Source organism: Ochotona princeps, chromosome 6 (genome assembly GCF_030435755.1).
Source record: "Ochotona princeps isolate mOchPri1 chromosome 6, mOchPri1.hap1, whole genome shotgun sequence".
NCBI classification, from domain to species: Eukaryota; Metazoa; Chordata; class Mammalia; order Lagomorpha; family Ochotonidae; genus Ochotona; species Ochotona princeps.
The window spans coordinates 37400819-37425294 of NC_080837.1; the positions used below are offsets into that span (position 1 = coordinate 37400819).

The following is a 24476-nucleotide window of genomic DNA, read 5'->3' on the forward strand; positions in this document are numbered from 1 at the left end:
GTAAAGCAGGTGGGTGCAGGGGTCATCCTCCACATTAGCAGGGAGCTGGCTCGGAAGTAGAGCAGCTGGGATATGAATCAGTGTCCATATGGGATGCTGGTGTCACAGGTGGTGCTGGGGGGAGAAGTGACCTGGGTGTAATTGTTCCATTTGCTTCAGAGAAAAGGATAAGAGCATTACATACATCCATTCTGGAAAATCCATAAGGAAGCATATTGATATATGTCGATTATTTCCCCATTGTTATGTAATTGATTTTATCGATCTGAGTAGTCTTGTTTCTCTAAGCAGAAAATAAATTTTCTGATATAGAACATGTAAAATTAAATATAACTCACAAAATTTATCATCATCCCATCAGAGTATAACTCAAGTATTTTCTCAAACAAAAAAGTGACAGGAGATCCCCCGGCCCGCCTACGTCAGGCCCTCAGTCCCACTTCCTTAGGGGTGCACCTCCCCTTCACTGCCCCCTCATATGCACCAAGAACGTCGATGGAACCATTTCAACTTTCTGGAAAAATTTCTTTTTTCATTTATTTGAAAGGTGGAATTATAGAGAAAAAGAGACATCTTCCATTCACTCTCAGATGGCAGCTGGGGGTCTGGCACTCCAGCTGAGCCTCCCCTGTGGATGACAGGCTCAAGCACTTGGGCCGTCTTTGGCCACTTTCCACGGTGCATTAGCAGGGAGCAGAATCTAGAGTGGAGTTGCCAGGATTTGAACTAACACTCATATGGGATGATGGCAGCCCTAGGAACCACTTGAAAAGAGCCCGTGATACCAAAGGAGAAGTCTCCCCCACGTCCCCTGCGTCAGTAGGACACATCTACTAATGCTGGTCCTGAGAAAGTTCGGTGTGCAGGTCAAGGCTATGAACCTTAGGTAGGGGGAGATGGGCGGCCTGGGAGGTACATGCATGCCCATCCTGCCTGTTTCCTAATCCATCTCAGAGAGGGCACTACTAAATCGATTTGGGAGCAGAGGGGCTGAGCTAGAGAGCCAGGTGCAGAAACACCCCCTGGGCTTCCATCATTTGTTGGAATGCTCAAGGAGAAGTGGTTAGGAGGAAACCCACCATCCAGCTGATGTCAGAACTCTGATGTGAGAGCTTGGGAGGTGGAGACGATCACGGCATCAACTTCCTAACTTCTTCCTTGTGTATAATTCATCTTGTTTCACTTATTTTTTAAAGATTTATTTTACTGGAAAGCCAGAGTTACAGAGAGAGAGGGAAGAGACGGGGACAGGGGAAGGAGAGAGATATCTTCCATTCTTTGGTTCATTCCCCAGTTGGCTGCAACAGCCAGAGCTGGGCTGGTCCAAAGCTGGGATCCAGGAGCTTCTTCCAGGTCTCCCACAAGGGTAAAGGAACTCAAGGACGTGGGTCATCTCTCTCTGCTTTCCCAGGCTGTTAACAGAGTTGGATTGGAACAGAAGCAGCTGAGAGCCCAACCTGTCCCATATGGGATGCCGACACCACAGTCGGATGATTAGTCTGATATGCCACTACTCATTAAAAAAGCAGAGGAGCCAGTGTGTGGTGTAGCAAGTTAAGCAGCTGCCTGCAATACCAGCATCTTATATAAGTACCCATTCGGGTCCCAGTTGCTCCACTTCTGATCAAACTCCCTGGTAATACACCTGGAAAAGCAGCAGAAGGTGGCCCAAGTACTTGGGCCCCTGCCGCCCACATGGGAGACTCGGATGGAGTTCTAGGCTGCTGACTTGTGCCTGTTGTTGCCATTTGGGGACGGTAAACCAGCACTGAGTACAGGGTCTCCCTCTCCCTCTCTTTCTGTAACTCTGCCTTTCAAATAAATAAATCATTTTAATAAAAACAAACAGTCCTACAATGGAAAAGTATTTAATAAAGCTTAGTTGAAAATGAAATGAAGCTGGGTTCATGATGGGAGAGGGAAAAGAGCAGAGGGGAGAAAGTGATGGGGCTGGAGTGAAGGTGATCTTGACAGCTCAGGCTAACCTCCCTCCTCTCCCCATGATTAATTCTGGACCATGAAGCAGAGAAGGGTTGGGATGGGTGGGATGGGGCATTTGGGGCTTGGGGCAGGGCAGCGAGTGTGCTAGTGTCCCAAAGCCTCCTGCTCAGGCTGGAGGGCGGGACTACTGGAGTGGCAGGTGAGGCTGTGCTGCCGGTCGTGGCCCAGCAGGTGGCAGCATGCCTCCAAAGTTCCAGGACTAGGTGGGGTGTTGGCCGCTTGCTCTTGAAGGCCCTAATTTGGTTGGCACAATTGAAAGCGGAAGTGTTTCTTCTAGAAGCCAGGGAGGCCAATCTGCTTAGCAGGCCCTCTAGGGGTGGGGCAGCAGGTACCTGCTCAGAGCCCAGTGGGAGGGCAGAGGCCTGCGGAAGCTGGGGGCGGAGCCTGGGGTTCTGTTGTCTGTTCAGCTCCACAGCTGAATTGGGAAGCAGCTTGGTGGCTAGGTTTTGCATTGTAATAAGAATATATATTTCTTAAAAAATCTTTTTCTTTTAATTTTACTTGCTTAGTTATTTGAGAGGCACTTGCAGTGAGAGAGATTGCCTGTCCACTGATTGACTGCCCAAAAGGCTGCAATGGCCAGGACTGAGCAGGGCTGCAGCCGGAAGTCAGGAGATTCTTCTGAGTCTCCCACACCAGTGCAGGCTCCTCCTGCCCTGCTTTCCCAGGCAGATTAACAGCATGTTGGCTGGGAAGTGGAGCAGTCAGGACCTAAACCATATGCCCATATGGGATATTAGCTCTACAGATGGTGGTTTTACCCACTGTACTGCAGCACAGGCCCTAAGAATATTTTTACAATGAGAAATATCAGGTTTTTGGCCCAGGACAATGGTTTGCCTTGCCAACACCAGGATTCCATGATGGATGCTGGTTCATGTCCTGGCTGCTCCACTTTTCCTGCTTGTGGCCTAGGAAAGCCTTGGGACCCTGCACCCACATGGGTCTGAAGAAGCTTCTGACTCCTGGCTTCAGATCGACTCAGTTCTGGCCATTGTGGCCACTTGGGGAGTGAACAAGCGGATGGAAGAGCTTTCTCTCTATCTCTCCTTCTCTCTGTAAATCTGCCTTTCCAATAAAAGTAAATCATTCTTTTTTAAAAAGTCAGGCTTTTGTTTAAAAAAAAAAAAAAGAAAAAAACTTCTTGGGGCTGGCACCATGATGGCACCCATGACATCAGCACACCATGTGAGCACCAGTTTGAGTCTCAGCTGCTCTACTTGAGATCCAGCTTCCTGCTACTGTACCTGGGAAGGCAGCAGAAGATGGTCCAGGTGCTTGGGCCCCTGCCACCCAGACGGAGTTCCAGCCCTTGGCTTTGGCTTGGCAAAGTGCCAACCACTGCAGCCATTTGGAGAATGAACCGGTAGATGAAATATCTTTCTCTCTCCTTTCCCTTGTCCTCTCTTTCTCTGTCATTCTGGCTTTCAAATAAATAAATCTTTTCTTGTAAAGATTTATTTATTTTTAATAAGAAAGGTGGATATACAGAGAGGAAGATCTTCTGTCCAATGGTTCACTCCCCAAGCAGCCGCAACGGCTGGAGCTGAGCCAATCTGAAGCCAGGAGCCTCCTCCGGGTCTCCCACGCAGGTGCAGGGTCCCAAAGTCTTGGGCCATCCTCGGCTGCTTTGCCAGGCCACAGGCAGGGAGCTGAATGGAAAGTGGGGCCACCGGGATTAGAACCAGCACTTATATGGGATCCCGGGCGTTCAAGGCGAGGACCTTAGCTGATCCGCTATCCCAATCTTTTCTTTTTTTTTTTTTTAAGTTCTTAAAATACCTAAAAGATCTGTGAGGGAGGAGAGACAGGAAGATCTCTCCCATCCACTTGTTCACTCCCTAAATGTTGCAATAGCCAAACTGACGTCAGGAGCGAGGAAAATATGCAGGTCTCCCATGTGGGTGACCGGGGCCCAAGTACCTGGAGCACTACCCTGGTGCATTAGCAGGAAGTTGGATTGATCTGCCTCCCTCACTGTAGACCCACACAGTGGCTATGAACTGGGATCCAGCTACCTCTGTCTTACGTGGGTCTCAGGTTTCCCCGATTGCTTCAGCAAGGTCTTCCTGTTGTGCCTGAGTGAGGGTGAGCAGTGCCGTGGTCTGTCTCTTATAGGTGAAGAAGGCATACCGGCAGAAGGCCCTCTCCTGCCACCCAGACAAAAATCCCAACAATCCTAAAGCAGGTGAGACTCTCCTAAGGCCCTGGGGAAACAGAGACTTGCTCACCTGGGGACTTCCTTTCCCAGTCCACAGGTAGGTACCCACAGCATAGCTCCGGGCAGGGGGCTCCAGGGCTTCAGTTTGCACGTTTGGGGCTTTAGTCTGTGGCTATGTGTTCACCTTTCCCTGCTGGCCGGTCATCTGATGTTGGCTTTTCTAACATTGTGTTGCTTTGCAGAATTGCCTCGTAAAGCAAAATTGTTTATTTAGTTGAGAAACAGAGAAAGAGAGAGAGGTCCCAGGTACTGGTTCAATCTCCAAATATCTGCAGTGGTTGGCACTGGGCCAAGCCTAAGCCGGAACCCAGAAACACAACCCAGATCTCCCACAGGGAGACCCAGCCAGCTACCTGAGCCATCACCAGGGCTACCCAGGGTGCATGTCAGCAGAAAGCTGGCTAGGGAGCAGAGCTCAGACGTGAGGCTGGGCACTCCCATATAGGATGCTGAGATCCCACTCAGCCCCACAAGACGCCTGCCCTTGGAGTGGTATTTTGAAGGAGTATACTATCACAAGTATAACCACGATTTTCTCCTTGTACAGCTGAACTCTTCCACCAGCTCTCCCAGGCCTTGGAAGTACTGACCGATGCCGCAGCTAGGGTAAGCACATCTTTTTTCATCTGAATTGCCCTCGTGGATAGAGATTGTGCTGCCCATTAGTCTTCACCCCCTACACCTCCCTTGTGGCACAGTCTTGGCCCGCTAAGCCCGGGTCACTGGGCTGTTGCCTCAGCAGCCCTGGGCCTAGAACACAGGGCCCGAGAGATTGCTGGGTTCTGTTCTTCTCTGACTTGCCGCCGTGTGCCCCTCTGTCCTACCAGGCCGCCTATGACAAAGTCAGGACAGCCAGGAAGCGGGAAGCCGAGAGGACCCAGAAGCTTGATGAGAAAAGGAAGCAAATGAAGCTTGGTAGGTGAGCGGGCACCCCGGGCAGCCGCCACCCTCCCCCCTCTTCTGAAGCGCACCTCCAAGACACAGGGCCAGACTCTGGTCTGAAAGGCTGGATCCTTAAGACACTGTCAGGGACAATAATAATGACCAGACTGACCATTGGCTGTGCCTGTGACAAGAGCTGTATTGACGCCTTTAATTATCACAGCTACCCAAGGGGGTGGGCACAATCAACCCGTCTTTATGGGCAGAGACGCTGGGGCACCGGAAGTCTGAGAACCTGCTAGATAGAGTTGGTATAAACTCCTGGGGTGTAGGACTGGTGACGTCATTCCCCATGCCCCCCCCCAAAAAAAATCATGCATTTTTATTTGAAAGAGTTACAGAGAGGAAGGAGAGAATGAGAATTTTCCATCTATTGGTTCACTGTCCAAAAATGGCAGCAGTAACTGGAGCTGCTCTGGTCTGAATCCAGGAACCAGGAACTTTTTGAGCTTCTTCCAAGTTTCACACTAGGTGACAGGGACCCGCTACTTGGGTCATCTTCTGCTGGGTTTCCAGGCCACATGCAGGGAGCTGGATTGGAAGTGAAACAGTCGGGACTTGAACCAGTGTCCATGTGGGATGTGATGCTGCAAGCAGTGGTTTTATGCACTACACCACAGCACTGGCCTCATTTACACATTTTTCTTCCGCTCTTGCTAAATCTGTATATTTTAGTACATGCATGTGCATGCATATACCTTCCCAATATATCCATTTCTCTAATAATAAAAAAAAAGTTTGAAATAGCAGAAAGGAAAGAAATGAGCCCCAGGCCTGAGAGAAGCAGTCCCAGCTAGCACCAGGCCTCCCCAGCAAGCTTCCCTGAGAAGGTGTCAGGGGCTGGGGGTGGGGCTCCAGGCCTTTCGGGACTACCCTCTTTCCATCTGCTTATCCCTATAGGAACCCCTGTAGCCAGGCTTGCAGGGAGGCTTGAAGGTGAGTCAGGGGTGAAGGGGGAGACATCGAGAACCTGAGCTCAGCAGTGGGAAATGACACAGAGCCAGGGCAAGGCTTCTGCTCAGGCTGTGATGCAAGTCGGCAGGAGTGGAGGCCAGCAGTTCTGCCCACTGGTATTCCTTACCCACCGCCCCAAGCCGCTGACGTAAGCACCCACCTGCACCCTGTCCACTGAGAGGACCTGCCTGGTCAGCATGAGCCGTTCTTGTTCCTCTAGTCCTCACCTCTCCGCCAAACTCTGCTGGGCTGTCCTTCCTCTGGCCTGGGACGCTCCGTGGGAATGGCCTGGAGGAGGGTGAATGGGGCTCTGAGGGAGGGATGAAATCCGTGTACAGCCTCCTCCTGCACGAGGCTAGGGGAGCATCCAGGGCTGGGCTGGGCTGTGGCCGGGAAAGCACTGAGCAGGTCAGCAACTGGCTCTTTCAACCCTTGTGTCTAGACCTGGAGGCCCGGGAGCGGCAGGCACAGGCCCAGCGCGATGAGGAGAATAAGAGCCATAGCACCAGGACACTCGAGCAAGAGGTGTGTGTCTAGGCGCCCTGGCACAAGGGGTGGGAGTGGCTGGTGTGGCGAGAAGGATCTGCTTTTTTACCTTTCTCAGAGGCTGGGAGGTGCTTGGTCCCACCCACACATTGTCCTGGCTTATAGATGGTGCTTCCCTGGGATCTTTACAGGTGAGCAGCCTGGGCTGAGGTCTGCGTGGCAGGGTCACCCTCCCATACTCCCACTCTCCTCCACCCCACTCCCCCACAGATTGAACGCCTCCGAGAAGAAGGCTCCCGGCTGCTAGAAAAGGAGCAGAGGCTGATCCAGGAGCGGCTGCGCCAGGAGAGGGAGCAGAGGTTGAGAGGTACGAGCGCCCCACACCCGTGTCCCGGCACAGTGGCCATGCTGCTGCTTGGGTGAGCTGCTGGGACCCCAGGAGCCGCCGCAGCACTGCAGCGCTGCCGTGTACCCCCACCCCGCCCTTTCTCCCTCTGGCTCCTCAGGGGCCTCTTGTAACTACCACTCCTACGAGGCACTCCTGGCCCTCCACATGGATAGTGCTAACAGGTGATCCTCAGGAGGTGGCCGGCCACAGCGCCCTGGCGTGGGGTGCACCCCCTTCCCCTCCAGCCTCCTCGTGCGCAGTTCTTCTGGCCCCTCTGGCTCTGGCCTGCCTGTCCTTTGAGAGCACCCCTCCTGTATGTTCTACTTTTCATCTTTCTGCACCATTTCTAGGAAAGGCTGAAGGTGGTGAAGCCCAAGGAACCCCCAAACTGAAGGTGAGTGGGGCAGGACCTGTGGGCCACCCCCTGCTACTTCCGAGGGCTGCCTTGGAGCCAAGCCCCACATCCGTTCCCCCAGTCCTGAGACGGCAAGAAGGGTTATGGATTGGCTGGCCCTTGGTGTTCAGGGGTACAGCTGGGCTTTGGTGGTGCTCCGCAGGTTCCAGGCACTTTGGGCTGCGGAGGGTCTGCTAGTGTTGAGCTGTGGGTCCCTGCTGAGCAGTGTTGTCTTTTCAGCTGAAATGGAAGTGCAAGAAGGAGGACGAGTCCCATGGCGGCTACACCAGAGACATTCTCCTGCAGCTTTTGCAAAAGGTCTGCCCTGACAACTCCCTCCCTGTCCCAGCCTCAGTCTGCAGCTCAACGCAGCTGAGGCCTCTGTCTGCTCCGCCTTTCTTTTTCCTTTCTTTTTTTCCAGGTTTGTTTATTTATTTATTTTTATTGGAAAGTCAGATATAGAGAGAGTAGGAAAGACAGAGAGGAAGATCTTCTGTCTGCTGATTTACTTCCCTAGCTGCCACAGTGGCTACAGCTGAGACAATCCGAAGCCAGGAGCCCAGTGCCTCTTTCAGGTCTCCCATGCTGGTTGGTGTAGGGTTCCAAGGCTTTGGACCATCCTCGACTGCTTTCCCAAGCCACAAGCAGGGAACTGGGTGGGAAGCAGGGCTGCCGGGGTTAGAACCAGTGCCCATATGGGATCCCAGCGCTTTCAAGGCAAGGAGTTTAGCTGCTAAGCTACTGCACCGCCACCCGTCTTTCTGTCATTTGCCTTGCTGTGTACCCCTCTGGCCCGGTTCATCCTTCATTGCCTCCGTCCCACCCTCGCCCCCCTTAGAAGCTGAGGGCTTGATTTGTTTGGTGCGAAAGCCCCATCCTCTACCTCCTCTGGCAGCTGAGGCAACTGTGCCAAGATGCCAGTCTAGGTTCTCCGTGTTGCCTTTGTTCTCCTTGGCTGAGGGACAGAGGATCTGTGTGGGACAGGTGTTAAGCATCGCAGTTAAGACACTAGTGAAGGTGCCTGTAGCCCATGTCAGAGTACCTGGGTGCAGACCCTTGCTCTGGCTGACTCCAGCTCCTGGTAACATTGGCCTTGTGAGAGACAGAAGGTATGTGTAGGCCTAGTCTCTGGCTTTATATTCAACTTGGTCCAGTCATTGTGGGCATCTAGAGTGCACCAACGGAAGGGAGCTCTCCCTTCCTGCCTCTCAAATTGGACAAGAAAGGAATTTTTTTTTTTTTAAAGATTTATTCACTTTATTACAGTCAGATATACAGAGAGGAGGAGAGACAGAGAGGAAGATCTTCCATCCGATGATTCACTCCCCAAGTGAGCCGCAACGGCCAGTGCACGCCGATCCGAAGCCGGGAACCTGGAACCTCTTCCAGGTCTCCCACACGGGTGCAGGGTTCCAAGTCCTTGGGCCGTCCTCGACTGTCTTCCCAGGCCTCAAGCAGGGAGCTAGATGGGAAGTGGAGCTGCCAGGATTAGAACCAGCACCCATATGGGATCCCGGGGCGTTCAAGGCGAGGACTTTAGCCGCTAGGCCACACTGCCCGGCCCAAGAAAGGAATTTTTAAAAATTTTTTCCTGGAGCTGGAATTGTGGCATAGCAGGTATGACTACCGCCTGTGATGCTGGCATCCCATAGACACTGATTTATATCCTGGCTGCTTCACTGCAGTCTGGCTGCCTGCTAGTGGCCTGGGTAAGGAAGTAGAAGGTGTCCCTTCTCACCCACATGGGAGACCCAAATGAAGCTTCTGCCTCTTTGCTTTGGCTTGGTCCAAACCTGGCCATTGTGGCTATCAGGGAGTGAACCAATGGATGGAATCTCTCTGTCTCTTCCTTTCTCTCTCTGTGACCCTGACTTTCAAATTTTAAGATTTATTTTTATTTATTTATTCATTTTTACTGGAAAGTCAGACTTATAGGGAAGGAAAGACAGAGAGTCCTGGTGGTGTAGAAAGATCCTTTGTCCGCTGATCACTCCCCAAGTGGCTACAACGGCTGGAGCTGAGCTGAGCTGAAGCCAGGAGCCAGGAGCTTCTTCCGAGTCTCCCGTATGGGTGCAGGATCCCAAGGCTTTGGGCCATCCTCTACTGCTGTCCCAGGCCACAAGCAGAGAGCTGGAAGGTAAGTGGAGCTGCTGGGATGTGAACCAGTGCCCATATGGGATCCTGGCACATGCAGGCTGAGCACTTTAGCCTCTCTGCTACTGTGCTGGGCCAAATAAATAAATCTGGCTTGTTTGTTTGTAGATTTATTTAATTTTTTTTTATTTGAAAGTCATATTTACAGAGATGAGAGATGGAGAGGAAGATCCTCCTTCCACTGGTTCACTCCCCAGATGGCTGCAATGTCCGGAGCTGAGCTTATTCAAAATCAGGAGCCAGGAGCTTCCTCTGGGTCTTTCACGTGGGTGCAGGGTTCCAAGGCCTTGGACCATCCTCTACTGCTTTCCCAGGCCACAGGCAGGGAGCTGGAAGGGGGAAGTGAAGCAACCGGGGTACGAACTGGCGTCCTTATGGGATCCTGGCGCATGCAAGGCGAGGTTTTAGCCACTAGGCTGCCACACAGGCCCTAAATAAATAAATCTTTAAAAACAATCCCATCTCGGGCCCGGTGGTGTGGCCTAGCAGCTAAAGTCCTCGCCTTGAATGCCCTGGGATCCCATATGGGCGCCGGTTCTAATCCCGGAAGCTCCACTTCCCATCTAGCTCCCTGCTTGTGGCCTGGGAAAGCAGTCGAGGACGGCCCAAAGCTTTGGAACCCTGCACCCGTGCCGGAGTCCAGCTCCAGCCGAGAGTTCAGAGCTCGGGAAGGGTGCGTGGAGTCGGCGATAAAGAAAGACACAGACACTGACACTTGATGCGTTCTCACAACAGCCCAAGAAAAAACTGTCCTTTTTATTTACTCAAAACCTCACAAGCTTCTGCACAAGCAACTAATTATTCTATTTTTTTACTTCAAGACTAAGGGGGCATGTACAGACATTCGGTCACTCTGTCCGCACTTCAAGGCTAAGCAGGTGTCCCCAGAGATAATTCTTTAAAACACTGTATTCATATTCTTCAAAGCAAGCCATTATTCATTCTTCAACAGTAGCCATGGAGCAGCAGCCAGGACTCCAAGGCCAAGGCACATGCGATTACCTGCTAATCAGTAGTACATTCCTACCACATTTCTATTTTTACAACTTGCCCATTATTCAATGGGAAAATAGTTTACAAGGGAAAAAATATAAATCTAAAAACAAAAATTACAAATATTAAATCCCCCTACAACTATAGACCTTGCAACCCCATAAATAAAACAATAATCAAAAACATTTTTCTTTAATAAAAGCATCCTTAATTCCTCTAGCTAAAAATTATAAAAGCGGCTGAAACAGCTACATTTTCTATGCTCCAAAAAATTGCAAAACAGGCTAGCCTATAAAATAACAATAACTATACTTATTGCCATAGCAATTTCAGCTCTCACTCCCATCACTTGCATTCCCGTGGGTCCACTGGGTGCTACCTGACTGGCCAGGCCCTGGAAAGGAGGCAGATCCGCCTCACCTGTGACCTCCTGTCTTCCTGCTGCCTTCTGGCCTTGAACCAGTCATTATTTTAGAGCAGGGCACTTGTGCAGTGCTCCCAACACACCCGCATGGGAGACCCGGAAGAGGTTCCTGGTTCCCGGCATCGGATTGGCACGCACCGACCTGTTGCGGCTCACTTGGGGAGTGAAACATCGGATTGAAGATCTTCCTCTCTGTCTCTCCTCCTCTCTGTATATCCGGCTTTCCAATAATAATAAAATCTTTCAAAAAAAAAAAATCCCATGTCTGCTCTGTCCAGCAATGGGAAGTTATTCCCGGCTATAAGTGCTAACAAGTGCTACTGTGGGCATCCCAGGTATTGCTCGCTGGTGTCCGCGGAGCCATGCTAATGGTCGAGCCGTGTTGTTGGCTTAGAAATCTTGAATGGAACCCCTTTGCCCCAACAGCATGGTGAAGTTCTCAACCTGGTGCTTTCCAGTAAGAGGCCAGGCACAGCCGTGGTGGAGTTTGCAACTGTCAAGGCCGCGGTGAGTGCTGCAGGAGGCCCCCAGAAACTTGTCCTTCCAGGACAGCTGCCCCATTCCGTGGGCTTACTCCCAGGGGATCTCCAGGCCAGTATAGGGCCAAGGCTGCCCCAGAGACCCTGACTGCCAGAGTGGTCAGCAGGGTACTTAGGGATAAAGCCAAGTACTAAGGGCCTCTTGGTTCTGGACAGCCGATTCCATGCTCTCAGTTGCACACCCATCTGGGCTCTGGGCCCTAAGTCCTCCTTCCCAGCCTTGGTGGTCCTCACTCCCCCAGACCAGAAGATGCATCAGCCCCACTGCATCCCCTGAGCAGGAGGAGGGCTCCAGCACAGGTGGTGGAGGCGTTCGGCTCTGCTGGGAGGGCTAGAATGCTGGAGGAGCGGGAGAGCCGCATGGTGCCCAGCTTGATGGTGGGACTAGGACCGAATGCTGTGTTTGCAGGAGCTGGCTGTGCAGAATGAAGTGGGCCTGGTTGATAACCCGCTGAAGATCTCTTGGTTGGAGGGACAGCCAGTTGAAGTGGGCCCTGGCCACTCAGGACTGCCAAAGGTAAGCAGACGGACCTTGCCCGGCTGGGCTTGTTAAGGCTTGGGGCCCTATTCCTGTGGGGCTCCTCTGGGGGTCACTGTGTGTCCAAATACAGGAGCAGGGTGGGACTTTCTGGTTGCCAGCCTGAGTAGGGACTGTGGTTTGGGTGGGCCTCTGAAGACCCTGGGGCCTGAACTAGAGGGGTGACGTGGGATTTGCTTTCCCTACACATCTGGGCTCCTGGCAGGGCTCTCGTTCTCACCCAGTGGGATCTGCTGGCTTTGCTTGTGGAGGGACACAGCTGCAGTATAGGACAGGTGCCTGCAGCAGCTGCACTCTTTCCCAGCATGGCAGTGTCCCTGGTGTGAGCGTGGTCGTGCTAACAGGGACCTGCTGCAGCACTGGCTCCTCTTCTAAATTGCCTGGTGTCCTGGGCATCACTGGCCCACAGCCTGAGTATGGACAGCCTGAGTATGGACAGGCCGTCTGGGTGACCTGAGGTCCCTGCAGGCTCTCTGCCCACAGGCGTCTGTGAGGGGCACTGTACGGCCCTGGCCTTTCCTCGTCTGAATGTGGTGGTTGGGCCTATAGGGCTCTTGGCTGCCCCACCGCCACCTAGGCAGGGCACATTATTCAGGGGGCATGAGCCTCAGCCTGGCTCTTCCTTCCCTGGAGTGGCCTACGGGCCCGGTCTGTCCTCTTGCTGGGTTGGCAGGAGAGCTGCTTAGTTGACCCTCTGCCATGCTACCCTGCTGTCCAGTGCTCGTGAGGGTGTGTCTCAGACCCTTAACAGGGAGGAACATTAGCCATGAGCCCATGAGCTATGAGACCTTGTCACCCTCTGCCCGAGGCCCAGCACCCCACAGCCTCAAACAACAGAGCGGGTTATTTCTTGGCTCCTCAAGCCAGATGTAAGGAGAGCCTTACACCTGGCACCTGGGCCCAGGAGGGGGACAGGGAAGGCTGCAAATGTGGCCCATGGAGGTGGCATGTCATAGCTTGCCCTCCCCTCTACCACACTTGGAGAGGCCTCAGTGTCAGAACCACAGCATACCAGTCAGACCATGGGGTGAGGCCATAGAACCTCCTGTGACCTTGACTCCATTGGCAGGTGCAGAAGCCTGGGAGTCAGAACCATAGTGCCCTGGTCAGACCATAGGGTGAGGCCGGAGCACCTCCTGCGGCCTTGACCCAGTTGGCAGGTGGAGGTTCCAGCTGGGCACAGCTCCCTAGTGCTGGAGGAGGGCCCTGGAGGCAGGCCAAGGAGGCCAGCTCTTGCTCCTCGGGGTTAGCATCTCACCCAAGTCTATCCTTCCTGTGTCTAGGAAGATCTACTGCTCTCTGGTTGCAGTTCCCAAGAGCTTCATTGCCAGTTAATTCTGGAAATTCCCCAAAGCACCTGCTCATGTAGCCCAGCCGTGCCCCTGGCTGCTGCTGCCTACCATTGCGTTCCTTGGCACCAGGGACTGCGGTGGACAGCAGTGTTGGCGAATTGCTGCTCTCCTGTCCCCCTGGCTGCACGCCATCCTTTCTGAGCTTTTTCTTGAATTGTCCTTCATGTCCCTCTTGGCCTCTCTTGTTTTGTATTCCCTAGAAGCTTCTCCCTGGTAGATGGCACTGAGGGCTCCAGGCAGGGGGCCAGGGTAGTCCCAGGATGCTCCCATCCTTCCCGCATTCCCTCGTGTAGCAGCCACTCATCACTGTGCTTGCTGGATGTTTGAAATGCAGGACCAGAAACTGAGTTTTATATTTTATTTCATTTCAATGAATCTCCACAGCCAGATGGAGCAAGGGGCCACCACGGAGACAGTCAGGCTCACCTCCCCTCTCCTCTCAGCCTCTCTCTCCCACACCCTGCCTTACCCTGGGCCCCACCAGTTTCGCCAGAGACAGTGGCTTCAGAGGGAGCTGGAGCGTGGCACAGTGGGTTCTGCCCAGTTTGGGTCCTCTGTCTTCTCATCCTCCGACTTGCCCCAGGCAGGTCTACCGGGTTCCTGTGGTTGCAGGGTGTGGCCCGCCTTTGCTGACCTCGCCAGCTTCCTTCTGGGTTACTACCAGGAAGTGCCCCCTCCCCTTTTGCCACTTGCCTCTGTGTCTCATGGGGGGCTGACCTGAGAGACCCCAGGATCTCCGGGGCAGCCATGACCATCCACTTGCACCCTGGCCTTCTTAACCACAGCTACCCGCTAATTTCCTGCATCCGCAGCCTCTCACCCCTCTAATCCCCCCGGCTTGGTCCCGCGCGCTCTACTCAGAAACTGGGCTCACTGGGGAATTGCTCCCTCAGCAGCTGTAGGATTTCTTCAAGGAGTGAAACCCCCAGGTCCACTTTGAAGGAGAAAAAGGGGTCGCTGAGGTCTGGAACTGGTGGTCGCTGGAAGCGGGGAGTGTCCACAAGGTCCTCTGATGATCGGTGAAGAGGACCTGCCAGGGAGAGCGCCGAGGGCAGGGTGGCCGAGTAGGCAGTGGTGTAGGCAGCTGGAGGCTCCAAGATGTTGGGGCAGCTGGAGCTCTCGCAGTAGAGGCGTGGGGGCTTGGGTGGGGCCAGCAGGGTGGCCCGGGGCTGCTCATCTCCCCACAGCGGCAGGCGCCGGCCATCTGGCCTCCCTCGCAGCTCCCGGATGACCTCCCGGTTGCTGTACTCCTCGTGGTCCCCGCCAGCTGTGCTGGCCTGGCTGAGCACACTTCCCTGTCGCTGGAGTCGCCGGGGCCGCCCCAGGGTCAGCCGCTTGAAGAAGGAGGCGTTTCGGAACGAGCCTTTCCGCCAGGTCTCCATGGACCCCAGGAGCCGGCAGACAGGCCTGGCACCCAGCAGCCCTGCACTCAGGAGCGGCTGGTGACCATGCGGGGCTCTGGGAGGTGGCCCTAGTGGCCCAGAAGCAGGTGCCTCAGGGGTTCTGCTCTGCAGACCTGGGCCAGCATCTCGGAGGGTGGGCCTAGGCCGCAAAATAGCCAAAGTTCCTGCAGGGGCAGGAGTGGCCTGGTTACTTGATAAGGCAGTGGAAAAACCCCGAGGGAAGGAGCAGCACTTACGAGCTGGAGCCTGAGCCAGAGCTGGGGCCGGAGTTGGCAGAGTCGGATCTCTCGGGTGGCGGTGGTGGCGGCCGTGGTGCTCCCTGCCCAGACAGGAGCTGATGGGCCCGAGCTCGTCCGGTCTCTGGCTGGCTGTGCGTTAGGCAATGCAGGGCTGTGCTCTCTCTGCTGGCGGCTGGGCCTCTGACAAGTGGCTGTTTGTGGCAGCGTGTGGCGGTGGGCCGTGTTTGTGCTTCTAACAGCTGACTCAGTCAGGTGGGAAGCTGGTTTCCTGCTCAGAGGTAATTGCAGTGGAGTCCGTGTGCAGGGATTGGAGCAGTCTGACCAACACCCCAGGGCAGTGGAGCGCCTGAGATTCTTCTGGAGACAGCCCACGCCACTTCCTTTCTCATTTCAGCCCCACCTTGGGTCGAGGTGGGAGGAGCCAAGGAGGTGGGAGCTAATTGAAAGGCAGGCTTGTGGAACAACAGTTGAGGAAGGGAGAGACCCTGGCTGGTGCTGCTGATTCAGCTCAGGGGGCTGGTGACAGGCACTCATTAGCAGCAGTGAGCCACAGGAATTGGGGGAGGAGGTGCGTTAGGGAGAGCCGCCCCCAAACCTATAATGCTGAAGTGCCTGACATCCCGTCTGACTCCTCCCTCCACTCTGTACCTCTGTGTGAGCAGCCCTCCTCCCCTGCTGCTGGGCTTCACTGGGGCAGGGGAGCAGGCTTCGTCAGCAGCACCCTGGGCCAGGCCAGGCAGGTGCACCTGCTTGGAGGGCTGTTTTCCCGGCAGCAGCCACGGCCAGGACTGGAACGGTGGGTTAGGCTGATGGGAGGGCTGAGTAACACTTCCTGTTTCTTCGCACCCCTTACCCCAAACCAGTTAGCTAGAGCCTCACCTCTGCACCCCTGCCACTCCCTGCCCATTTCCTGCCTCCTTGGCCACCAAAATATCCTCCTGGCTGTTCTGTGCCAGCACGCCAACATCAGATGTCACGGTATACGGCCCAGCGTCTCCCAGTCCCTGCCCTGTCTTGCTTCTGCTGGCATGGGTGGACTCACACTGCTCTAGGAAGCCTCAGGACCACATGATTGCCACCCAGGGAACAAGGACAGGATTTGCTGTGCATTGCAGACCTTATCAGGCCTCCGGGCCACAGCCCAGACCCAGGGAGGTAACTGTTTGTTATTCTTTTGATTGTTAAAATACAGCACTCCTTAATCCCCTGCACAGGGTTAGCAAGGTCAGAAAAAGAGTCCTAGTGTTTGTTTCAGAAGGCAGGTGGGCCTTCCACTGGCATTTCTCCTAGGATCGGGCCACCCTTCGCATCCTTAGTAGGAGCCAGGCCTTGGGGAGGCAGGCATCTGGGGCCAGGCAGGCTGCAGCCAGTGGATGCCTTTGTCAGAAACCATGAGGCAGAAGCCAGGTGGCAGGGCGAAGGCGTGCCAGGGGAAGGACCAGAGGAAGTGAAGGGCCATGACGGCCTGACCAGAGCGTGAGCAAGTGAGTCATCCAGAAGCAACAGCTGAAGTTGGCCCAGATGGGAAAGACCCCGGGGAAAGGGAGATTGGGGATCCAGCTGAGCTGGGCTGAAGGAGCTGGCTAAGGAAGGGTCCTACCAAGCTCAAGGGCCTGCTTGGTCTAAAGAATGGTCAGGATTCCAGAAGGATGTTCTGGGGTCTTACCTTCCAACATCCCTCCATGACCACAGCCCTGTCTGCTGGCTCTGGAGTCCTTGCTGCTCCTGACCCTGGCTTGTCCCCTGCCTGTCCCCAGGACTCGGTGCTGTCAGAGAGGGACTACGAGAGCCTGGTCATGATGCGCATGCGTCAGGCCGCAGAGCGGCAGCGACTGATCGCTCAGATGCAACAGGAGGACACAGAAGGACCACCTACGTAGCTTGCACTCAGGACCCCTAACCCACAGCCCTTTCCTGAAGCCCTGCAATAAACTTCTGTTTGGTAAAGAGTCTCCTTCTAGTGGTTGCCCAGTGTAGGGTGGCCCTAGCTGCCTCCCTGGGCAAGACAGTCCCCCCTCCTCCCCACCCTGCGCTTCTGCCTCCTGGAGGCACTGCCCCAGCACAGCAGAGGAGGACCACTCTGCAGAGCCTTTTATTGGTAAGGATGGAGGCCTGGGATGCCCAGCATGGATGGGGGCAGCCAGCCCATAGAGTACATCTGCTCCCAGAAGGCAGTGTGGGGCCTGAGCTGCAGGGTAGCTGGGAGCTGAGGAGGAAGGGGCTCCTGTCCTCCCCCTCTGGCTGGAGGAAGGCAGTGGCTGGGAAATTGCTCGGGGACTGGGGACAAGGCAGCCCCTCTGAGAAAGGGGTCACTCCTTGTGCAGGCACCACACCAATGTCTGGCCCACCCCAGTCATGCTCAGCACCCGGAAGCCCCTGCGTTCCAGCTTGTCCAGGACGATGCGAGGAGGGTCATTGACGTAGTACTCGGAGCTGCAAGAAAGCAGAGGGGTGGGTGGTATGAGGACCTGTGCAGGGCAGGCCTGGTCAGGAGTTCTGGCTGCAGGGGCTCAGCGTGCTAGATGCTGCCCAGCCTGCTCTCCCTGCCCCTCCCCCTGCCAAGCCAGCCATGCACTATCACATTCATTCTTCCCAGCAGCTTCACCGTGGCACCATGTTTAGGTGCTACAGAAAGCTTACGAAGTGACAGAATTAGGAGTTAGGGGGTGAAGCTGCAGCCTGTAACCCTGCATCAGAGTACTGATTCAGTTCCCAGCTGCTCCACTTCTAGTCCAGCTCCCTGCTAATGCACCTGGAGAACAGCAAGTATTTGTGCCCCTGCACCCACGTGGGAGTTCCTGGCTTCTGACTTTGGGCTGACCCAGCCCTGGCTGTTGGTCAGTGAACCGGAGCATGGAAATTCTTTCTAACACTCTTTCAAATCAATCAAAACTTTAAAAAAGATCAGAGTTTGTTGGTGCAAGAAAACTTTGAAATCCATGTTTGAAGTTTTGATCATAGACATTGTACAGCTCTTTGCCACCCCCCTTACATTCTTGAGAATACAGGTTAGATGTGTAGATCTTCCAGTGGCACACAGTCGACTCCACATTGGCCCGACAGCAGGCATGGAGGTGAGTGCACGTGCTGCTGGGAGTAGCGGCCTGCTGTCCCAGGATCTGCTCCTGTCACCGCCCGGCTGGCGTGCAGTGTGGGGGCAGTTGCTCCGGGTTTTCGGCCACCCCTTGGCACGGAGCACCGGTGCTTTTTCTTCTCTCAATTTTACCTGACACCCAGGGCTCATTCAGCAGACGAAGAGCTCCAGCCCTGGCCCTGGGGGATGGGTTTGGCTCCCTCCTCTTTACCCCCTTGGAACTGGGACTAACTTGGGCTGCTTCTTGGGAGCTCTGTGCCCATGCAGCCAGGGTTGGTGGCCAGGAAGAAGAGGAAGTAGTGCTCACAGGATGGATGCAGAGAGGGTGTGAATGAGGCCAAGGGATGTGGCTGAATCCTGGGCAGCAGCCTGGCTGGATTCCAGAATCTTACTATGCTACCCAGCCAGCTTGGCCAGACAGAAGCTTGGCTTGCCATGCCTGCTGGGGACCAGCTTTGAGAAGGGAGGGCAGGGCCAGAAGCAGTCTGCTCACGGCAGCTCAGACCCAGGCAACAGACTCAGGATGCATGGAGCTGCCTTGTGGTAAAGACCAGAGGCCACCTTGAGGACTGTGGGGGAAGGGGGGACACAACAGACCCTGGAGAGGGCAGGACATAGGCATAGGTGGGTTGGCCCTGGACTTGAAAGTTGTGTAATGGGGACTGAGGCAGGTGTGGGGTGCCCCTACTTACAAGTTGTTGCCAAGGGCACATCGCTTGGAGGCTCCCAGATGCTGCATTAGCTCTGGATCCGAGTACTCGTCTCCCACCATGGTGGGGCCCACCTCCTGCAAGGGAAGCCACAGACTGTCTTGGTTCTCCTCCTCCCATGCAAGCTTCCAGTAAGGGTTGCAGGGGCGGGCTCAGCAGCGTGGCCTAGTGGCTAAGGTCCTCGCCTTGTTCCCATATGGCTGCTGGTTCTAATCCCGGCAGCTCCACTTCCTCTCTATCTCTCCTCCTCTCAGTATATCTGACTTTGTAATAAAAATAAAATAAATCTTAAAAAAAAAAAAAAAGGGTTGCAGGGGCCATAAGGTCCTTGGAGACTGAGCCCAAGCTAGCACGGACTGGAGCCCATCAGTGAGAAACCTGAACAGGGCAAGGCCTCCCTGCTGGCCCCCATGAAGTTGTACTGAGCATTGCACGTACAGCAGTGCTGGCTTAAAGGAGGACAGAGACCCTGTGCTATCTATTGGGGAATGCAGCCATTCGGTGGACTCTTACAGGGCGACAGGAAGGACCCAAGTACAGACACCACAATGTGCATGGCACTGCACACCTGGGAGAGCAAAAGCAAAAGGCCACATGTTCAGATAGAAAGCAGGTTAGTGGTTACTCAGGGGGGAATGGGGAGTGGCTCATTAGGTTTTTCTTTAGGGTGAGTGGAGCAACATGTTTACTAGTGGGGAGAAATTTCCAAATCTTGGGGGTCACAGAAGGGCTGATGTGGTGTAGTGAGTAAAGCTGCTGCATATAATACCAGCATCCGCTATGGATGCTGGTGCCCCGTTTGTGATCTAGCTCTCTACTGGAGATCCAGCTCTCTCCATGGCAGTGGAGGATCACCCAAGTGCTTGAATCCCTGCATCCATGTGGGAAACCTGGAGATGCTCCTGGCGTCTGTCTAGCCCAGTCCTGGCCATTGTGGATATCTCTCGCACTGTTTATTGTCCTCCCCTCCCCCCCGGGTCTGTCTGTCTGTCTCTTTCTCTAATCTGAAAAGCAGATTTACAGAGAGAGGAGGGGTAGAGATCTTCCTTCTGCTGGTTCACTTTCCAAGTGACCACAGGAGCCGTAACTGAGCTGATCTAATCTGAAGCCAGGAAACTCGTCTGGATCTCCCACGTGCTTGCAGGGTCCTAAGGCTTTGGGTCATCCTCTACTGCTTTTGCAGGCTGTAAGCAGGGAGCTGGATGGGAAGTGGAGTACCCGGGACACGAACTAGCACCCATATGGGATCTCGGTGCTGCAGACAAAGGGTTAGCGTGCTGTACCTCTTCACTGCTGCTACATGCAGCATCTTTTTAAAAAGGTGGGCTAGGGCCTGGTGCGGTAGCCTAGTGGCTGAAGTCCTCGCCTTGCATGCTCTGGGATCCCATATGGGTGACGGTTCTAATCTCAGCAGCTCCACTTCCCATCCAGCTCCCTGCTTGTGACCTGGGAAGGCAGTCAAAGACAGCCTAAAGCCTTGGGACCCTGCACCCATGTGGAAGACCCGGAGGAGGCTCCTGGCTTCTGGCTTCTGATTGGCTCAGCTCCGGCCGTTGTGGCCACTTGGGGAGTGAATCAGTGGACGGAAGATCTTCCTCTCTGTCTATAAATCTTAAAAAAAAAAGGTGGGCTGTATTGTGGGTACACAATGGTAGATACCGAGTCTGAGTCTTTGGCTTTTACTTCCATATGTGCACACTTTTTTTTTTATTAGAAAGTAAGATATACAGAGAGGAGGAGAGACAGAGAAAGATATTCCATCCGATGATTCACTCCCCAAGCAGCCGCAATGGTTGGAGTTGAGTGTATCCGAAGCCAGGAGCCTGGAGCCCCCTTCGGGTCGCCCACACGCGGGTGCAGGGTCCCAAGGCTTTGGGCCGTCCTCGATTGCTCTCCCAGGCCACAAGCAGGGAGCTGGATGGGAAGTGGGACTGCTGGGATTAGAACCGGCGCCCATATGGGATCCTGGTAAGTTCAAGGGGAGGACTCCAGCAGCTAGGCTACCACGCTGGGCCCCACACTTTTTGTTTTGTTTTAAAGGGAGTATCTGGGTGGGGAGAATATTTTGGCTTGTGGATGTCCCAGCCTCAGACAGAGTGAATTTGAGGAGATGTAGGCAGGGACACAGGAAAAATATTGTATGTGCTGGCATTCTTGCCCAGCAGGTTAAGCTGGCACTTGTGCTTGCAGCATGCCGTATGGGTGCCAATCCCAGTCCTGGACATTCAACTTCCAATCCAGCTCCCTGCTAATCCCCATGGGAAGGCAGAGGAAGATGACCCAAGTACTTGGCACCCTTCACCCACTTAGGAGCCTGGATAGAGTTCTGGTCTCCTGGCTTGCACCTGACCCAGCCCAGGCCGATGCAGCCATTTGGAGTGAATGGGTGAGGAAAAGATCTCTCTCCCTTATTTTCTGTAACTGCTTTTCAAAAATAAGTAACAAGTGTAAACACAATGAGAAGCAGAGCAATTTCCCCACCTGCTGGTCTGCCTCCCTCCGGGATGCTTGCAACATTGAATTCAGCTCTCCCACCTGAATGTCCGGCTCAACCATTTGAGCCATCACCTGTTGCATGCCACAGTTCAAGTCAGCAGAAAGCTGCAGCGAGACCTGTACCTGGGACTCAACCTCCAGGCATCCCGCTTTGGCATGTGAGTGCCCTAGCTGGCATCTTAACCCCTAGGCCACGTGCTCACCACAGGAATTTGCATTTTAACCACTGCCCTAGGGGCACTGCCAAGACATCAGTCTTGTAATGATCCTATCCACTCTTGTCTTCATCCCAAGGGAGCTCTGTGCTCCTCCTCCGCCCCATGCCCAAGGTGTGGGGATATCTGCACAAGTGGGGTAGGGGCACTCCTATAAATTGTTACGCTCAAAGGGCCTTGGGAGCTACCAGCACTGGTTTTCACAGGGGAGAACGCTGCACCCAGGAAAACGGGGCGCGCGTGGGACTCCCGATTGGCCTTCTGCCCAACTGCAGCTTTTCCTACCTCCCCCCCCCCCCCGGACCCTTCCTTTCTCTCCTCCCCACCCTCTAGGGACCGGGCTTCCTGCAGGTGCCACAGGACGCAGCTGTGGACGCGGGCCAGGGACTTGGCGCCGGGCTCTAGCACAGCAGCAGGTCCTTCTCTTGCCCAACTCCCTTCACCTCAGGTTTTCCCACTTTTTTCATGGGAAGTAGCTCTGTGGAGGGCACTACGAGCTGCATGTGTGCGGGCAGGGCTCTCGCCCACGGGAGACTCGTCCCAGGCAAGGACGAGGCGAGAACGCACGCACCCGGCCCCGCCAGAGGCCCAAAGAGGCTCCGGCTCCCCACGGCACAGCTCCGTGGCTGCCGCCGAGGGGGCGTGCCTGCGCGGGCTCCGGGTGGGCACTGCCCGCAAGAGAGGCACGGAGGTGCCACCGCGGCCCGCAACGGGCTCCGAGTCTGCGGGCGACCGGTACTCACCGTGCGGATCTGAGTGCTGATGAGCAGATACGGCATGGTGCGCGCGTCCTGGTCAGGCTCCCAGCCTGTGGCTCAGCCCCTGTAGCGTCTACACTGCGACCCACAAGTCGGAATCCCGTTATCCGGTCGCCGCCACTGGCGGCGCCAATGCTCGGGCGGCTGGCCAATCAGGAGCGGACGGCGGTGACGCGCCAAGCCCTCGGCCTGTCCGGCCTTGGGGGCAGCGGACTTGGACCCCGGGGCCGGGAGAAGGAAGGTGTGCGGGAAGGAGGGGGGAGCCCGCAGCCTGGAGGCGCGGGATCACAGCTGGCCAAGGGTGCTGCGCCTGGGGAGCCTGTGCCCTCGCCCTGTAACATCTCCAGAGCAGGCTGCAGACTCGCCCCTGTGAGGACTGGAGAGCTTTGGGCGACCTCGCTGACTCCCCAGGCTCCAAGTACAGCTAGCCCAGGAGCGCCTCGCAGCTCGTGGGGACGGGGGGAGGGGGCCTGTGACGGGCCCGGTGGCCGCGTACTCGCTGCCGCCCCCCTTCATAGATATGCGGCCCGGCAAGTTGAGTCTGGAGGAGCTGCGCGCTGGTCCGGTGACCATAGTGGTGGAATCTGACCCTCCCATGGGGGTGCTTCCCGCGCTGCTACGGAGGTGGGGCACACGAGCGATGGCCAGGCTACGCCTGGGGGCCGGAGTGTGGGTGGTGGAAGAGCTGACTCTGCCACTTGGTGTCCCCTCATCTGTGCCCGGACCAGCTGCGTCACACTTGGCGACTTGCCATCCGCCTCTCTTTCAGTCTCCAAGAAGCAAAGTGGACGGAAGTGGCCAGGGCTCTGGTGTCCCTGCGCTGAGACAGGCTTAGCCCCCTTCTGCCGGCCTGAATAGGACCACTAGGGCCGCCAGCGCTGAAACCCAGTGAACCAAGCTATAAAAGCCACAGGAAGTTGTAATACTAAAAGATCCTTACTTAATGGCCTAGCTTATCATTTTTAAAAAGGACTTATTTAACGAAAGAGACAGAATCTTTAGCCTGTTAATGGGATTCTGGCTTATGGAAAGTAGAGCAGCTGGGACTAGAACTGGCACCCATATGGGATCCTGGCAGATGCAGGTGAGAAATTAGCCATTAGATTGTGACGCCGGGCCCCTTCATTTTTAAATTTTTAATTTTTGTTGGAAAGGTAGATTTACAGGGGAAAGACGGGAAGATCCTCTGTCTTCTAGTTCACTCCTGAATGGCTACAAGGTTTGGAGCTGAGCCAATTCGAAGCCAGGAGCCAGGAGCTTCTGCTGGGTCTCCCACATGGGTGCAGGGTCCCAAGGGTTTGGGCCATCCTCTACTGATTTCCCAGGCCATGAGCAGGGAGCTGGATGGGAATTGAAGCCAGTGGAACAGAACCAGCGCCCATATGGGATGCTAGTGCTGAAAGAGGATTAGTCAATGGAGCCATTGTCTGGGCCCCTGGTTTATTAGTCTTTACCCCTAATCCTACTCCATCCTCTGGGCTAACCGTTTACCTCCATAGAGAAAACAAATTCATGCTTAACCCAGGATATGCTAACAAAATTTATGAAAAAAATTTATGAAAAAAAATTGACACAGCATTAGTGTCCAGGGCCTATACAGAATCACAAAAAGATAAGCAAAAAGATAAACACTGGCAACCCGTTTAAAGCAGCACTTCATAAAGGGGGAAATGGAATGACCCAGGAAACGTAATACGATACTGTGTCCAAGATGTCTTGGCAATGCAAATTACATCAAGTTTAAAATGGACTGCCGAGCCTGCATTGTGGTACACAGGGTTAAGCCCTGGCCTGTGTGCTAGGTATGACCTCTTCCCCTGTGTGCACTTTCCAGTCTGGCTGCTTTGCTTGTTCACCTGGGAAAGCAGAAAAGGTTAACCTAAACGTTACTTGGGCCCGATCCAGCTCTGGCTGTTACAGCCACCTGGGAGTGAGCCAGTGGATGGAAGATCTCTGTCTTGGTTGCTCTCTCCCTCTCTCTGTTTCTTTTCAAGTAGATGAAATGCAGGCACCTGCTGTGACATATAGCATCTAAGTGCTAGTTCATGTCCTAGCTGGTCCATTCCCAATCCTGCTCCCTGCTAATGTGTCTGGGGATGATCCAAGTGTGTGGTCCTGTACACCTTCGGGGGGGACATTCTGACGAAGCTCCTGGCTTCAGCTTGGCTCAGCCTG

At 54.6% G+C, this 24476-nt stretch overlaps 3 protein-coding genes across 3 annotated transcripts in view; 1 reads left to right on the top strand and 2 right to left on the bottom strand.

Annotated features, from left to right (window-relative positions):
* Positions 1-17011, top strand: part of DNAJC17 (DnaJ heat shock protein family (Hsp40) member C17) — a 32908-nt gene extending 15897 nt beyond the window's left edge. The window contains exons 2-11 of the mRNA XM_004578171.3: positions 4120-4189; positions 4770-4828; positions 5050-5137; positions 6561-6643; positions 6875-6971; positions 7343-7386; positions 7627-7704; positions 11384-11464; positions 11906-12013; positions 16786-17011. Coding sequence (XP_004578228.2) covers positions 4120-4189; positions 4770-4828; positions 5050-5137; positions 6561-6643; positions 6875-6971; positions 7343-7386; positions 7627-7704; positions 11384-11464; positions 11906-12013; positions 16786-16908 — 831 coding nt within the window. The 3' untranslated portion in view covers positions 16909-17011. The remainder of the gene's footprint in view (positions 1-4119; positions 4190-4769; positions 4829-5049; positions 5138-6560; positions 6644-6874; positions 6972-7342; positions 7387-7626; positions 7705-11383; positions 11465-11905; positions 12014-16785) is intronic.
* Positions 14244-15206, bottom strand: C6H15orf62 (chromosome 6 C15orf62 homolog). Its single transcript, XM_004578170.2, has 2 exons — positions 15026-15206; positions 14244-14953 (listed from the first exon to the last, which is right to left on the bottom strand). Exon 2 carries the CDS (start codon positions 14766-14768, stop codon positions 14244-14246), a length of 525 nt encoding a protein of 174 aa, XP_004578227.1. The 5' UTR covers positions 14769-14953; positions 15026-15206.
* A 92-nt stretch (positions 17012-17103) lies between the features above and the next one.
* Positions 17104-22704, bottom strand: GCHFR (GTP cyclohydrolase I feedback regulator). The gene is made up of 3 exons (XM_004578172.3): positions 22287-22704; positions 18815-18909; positions 17104-17461 (listed from the first exon to the last, which is right to left on the bottom strand). Exons 1-3 carry the CDS (start codon positions 22320-22322, stop codon positions 17338-17340), a joined length of 255 nt encoding a protein of 84 aa, XP_004578229.1. The 5' UTR covers positions 22323-22704; the 3' UTR covers positions 17104-17337.
* Positions 22705-24476: the final 1772 nt, after the last annotated feature.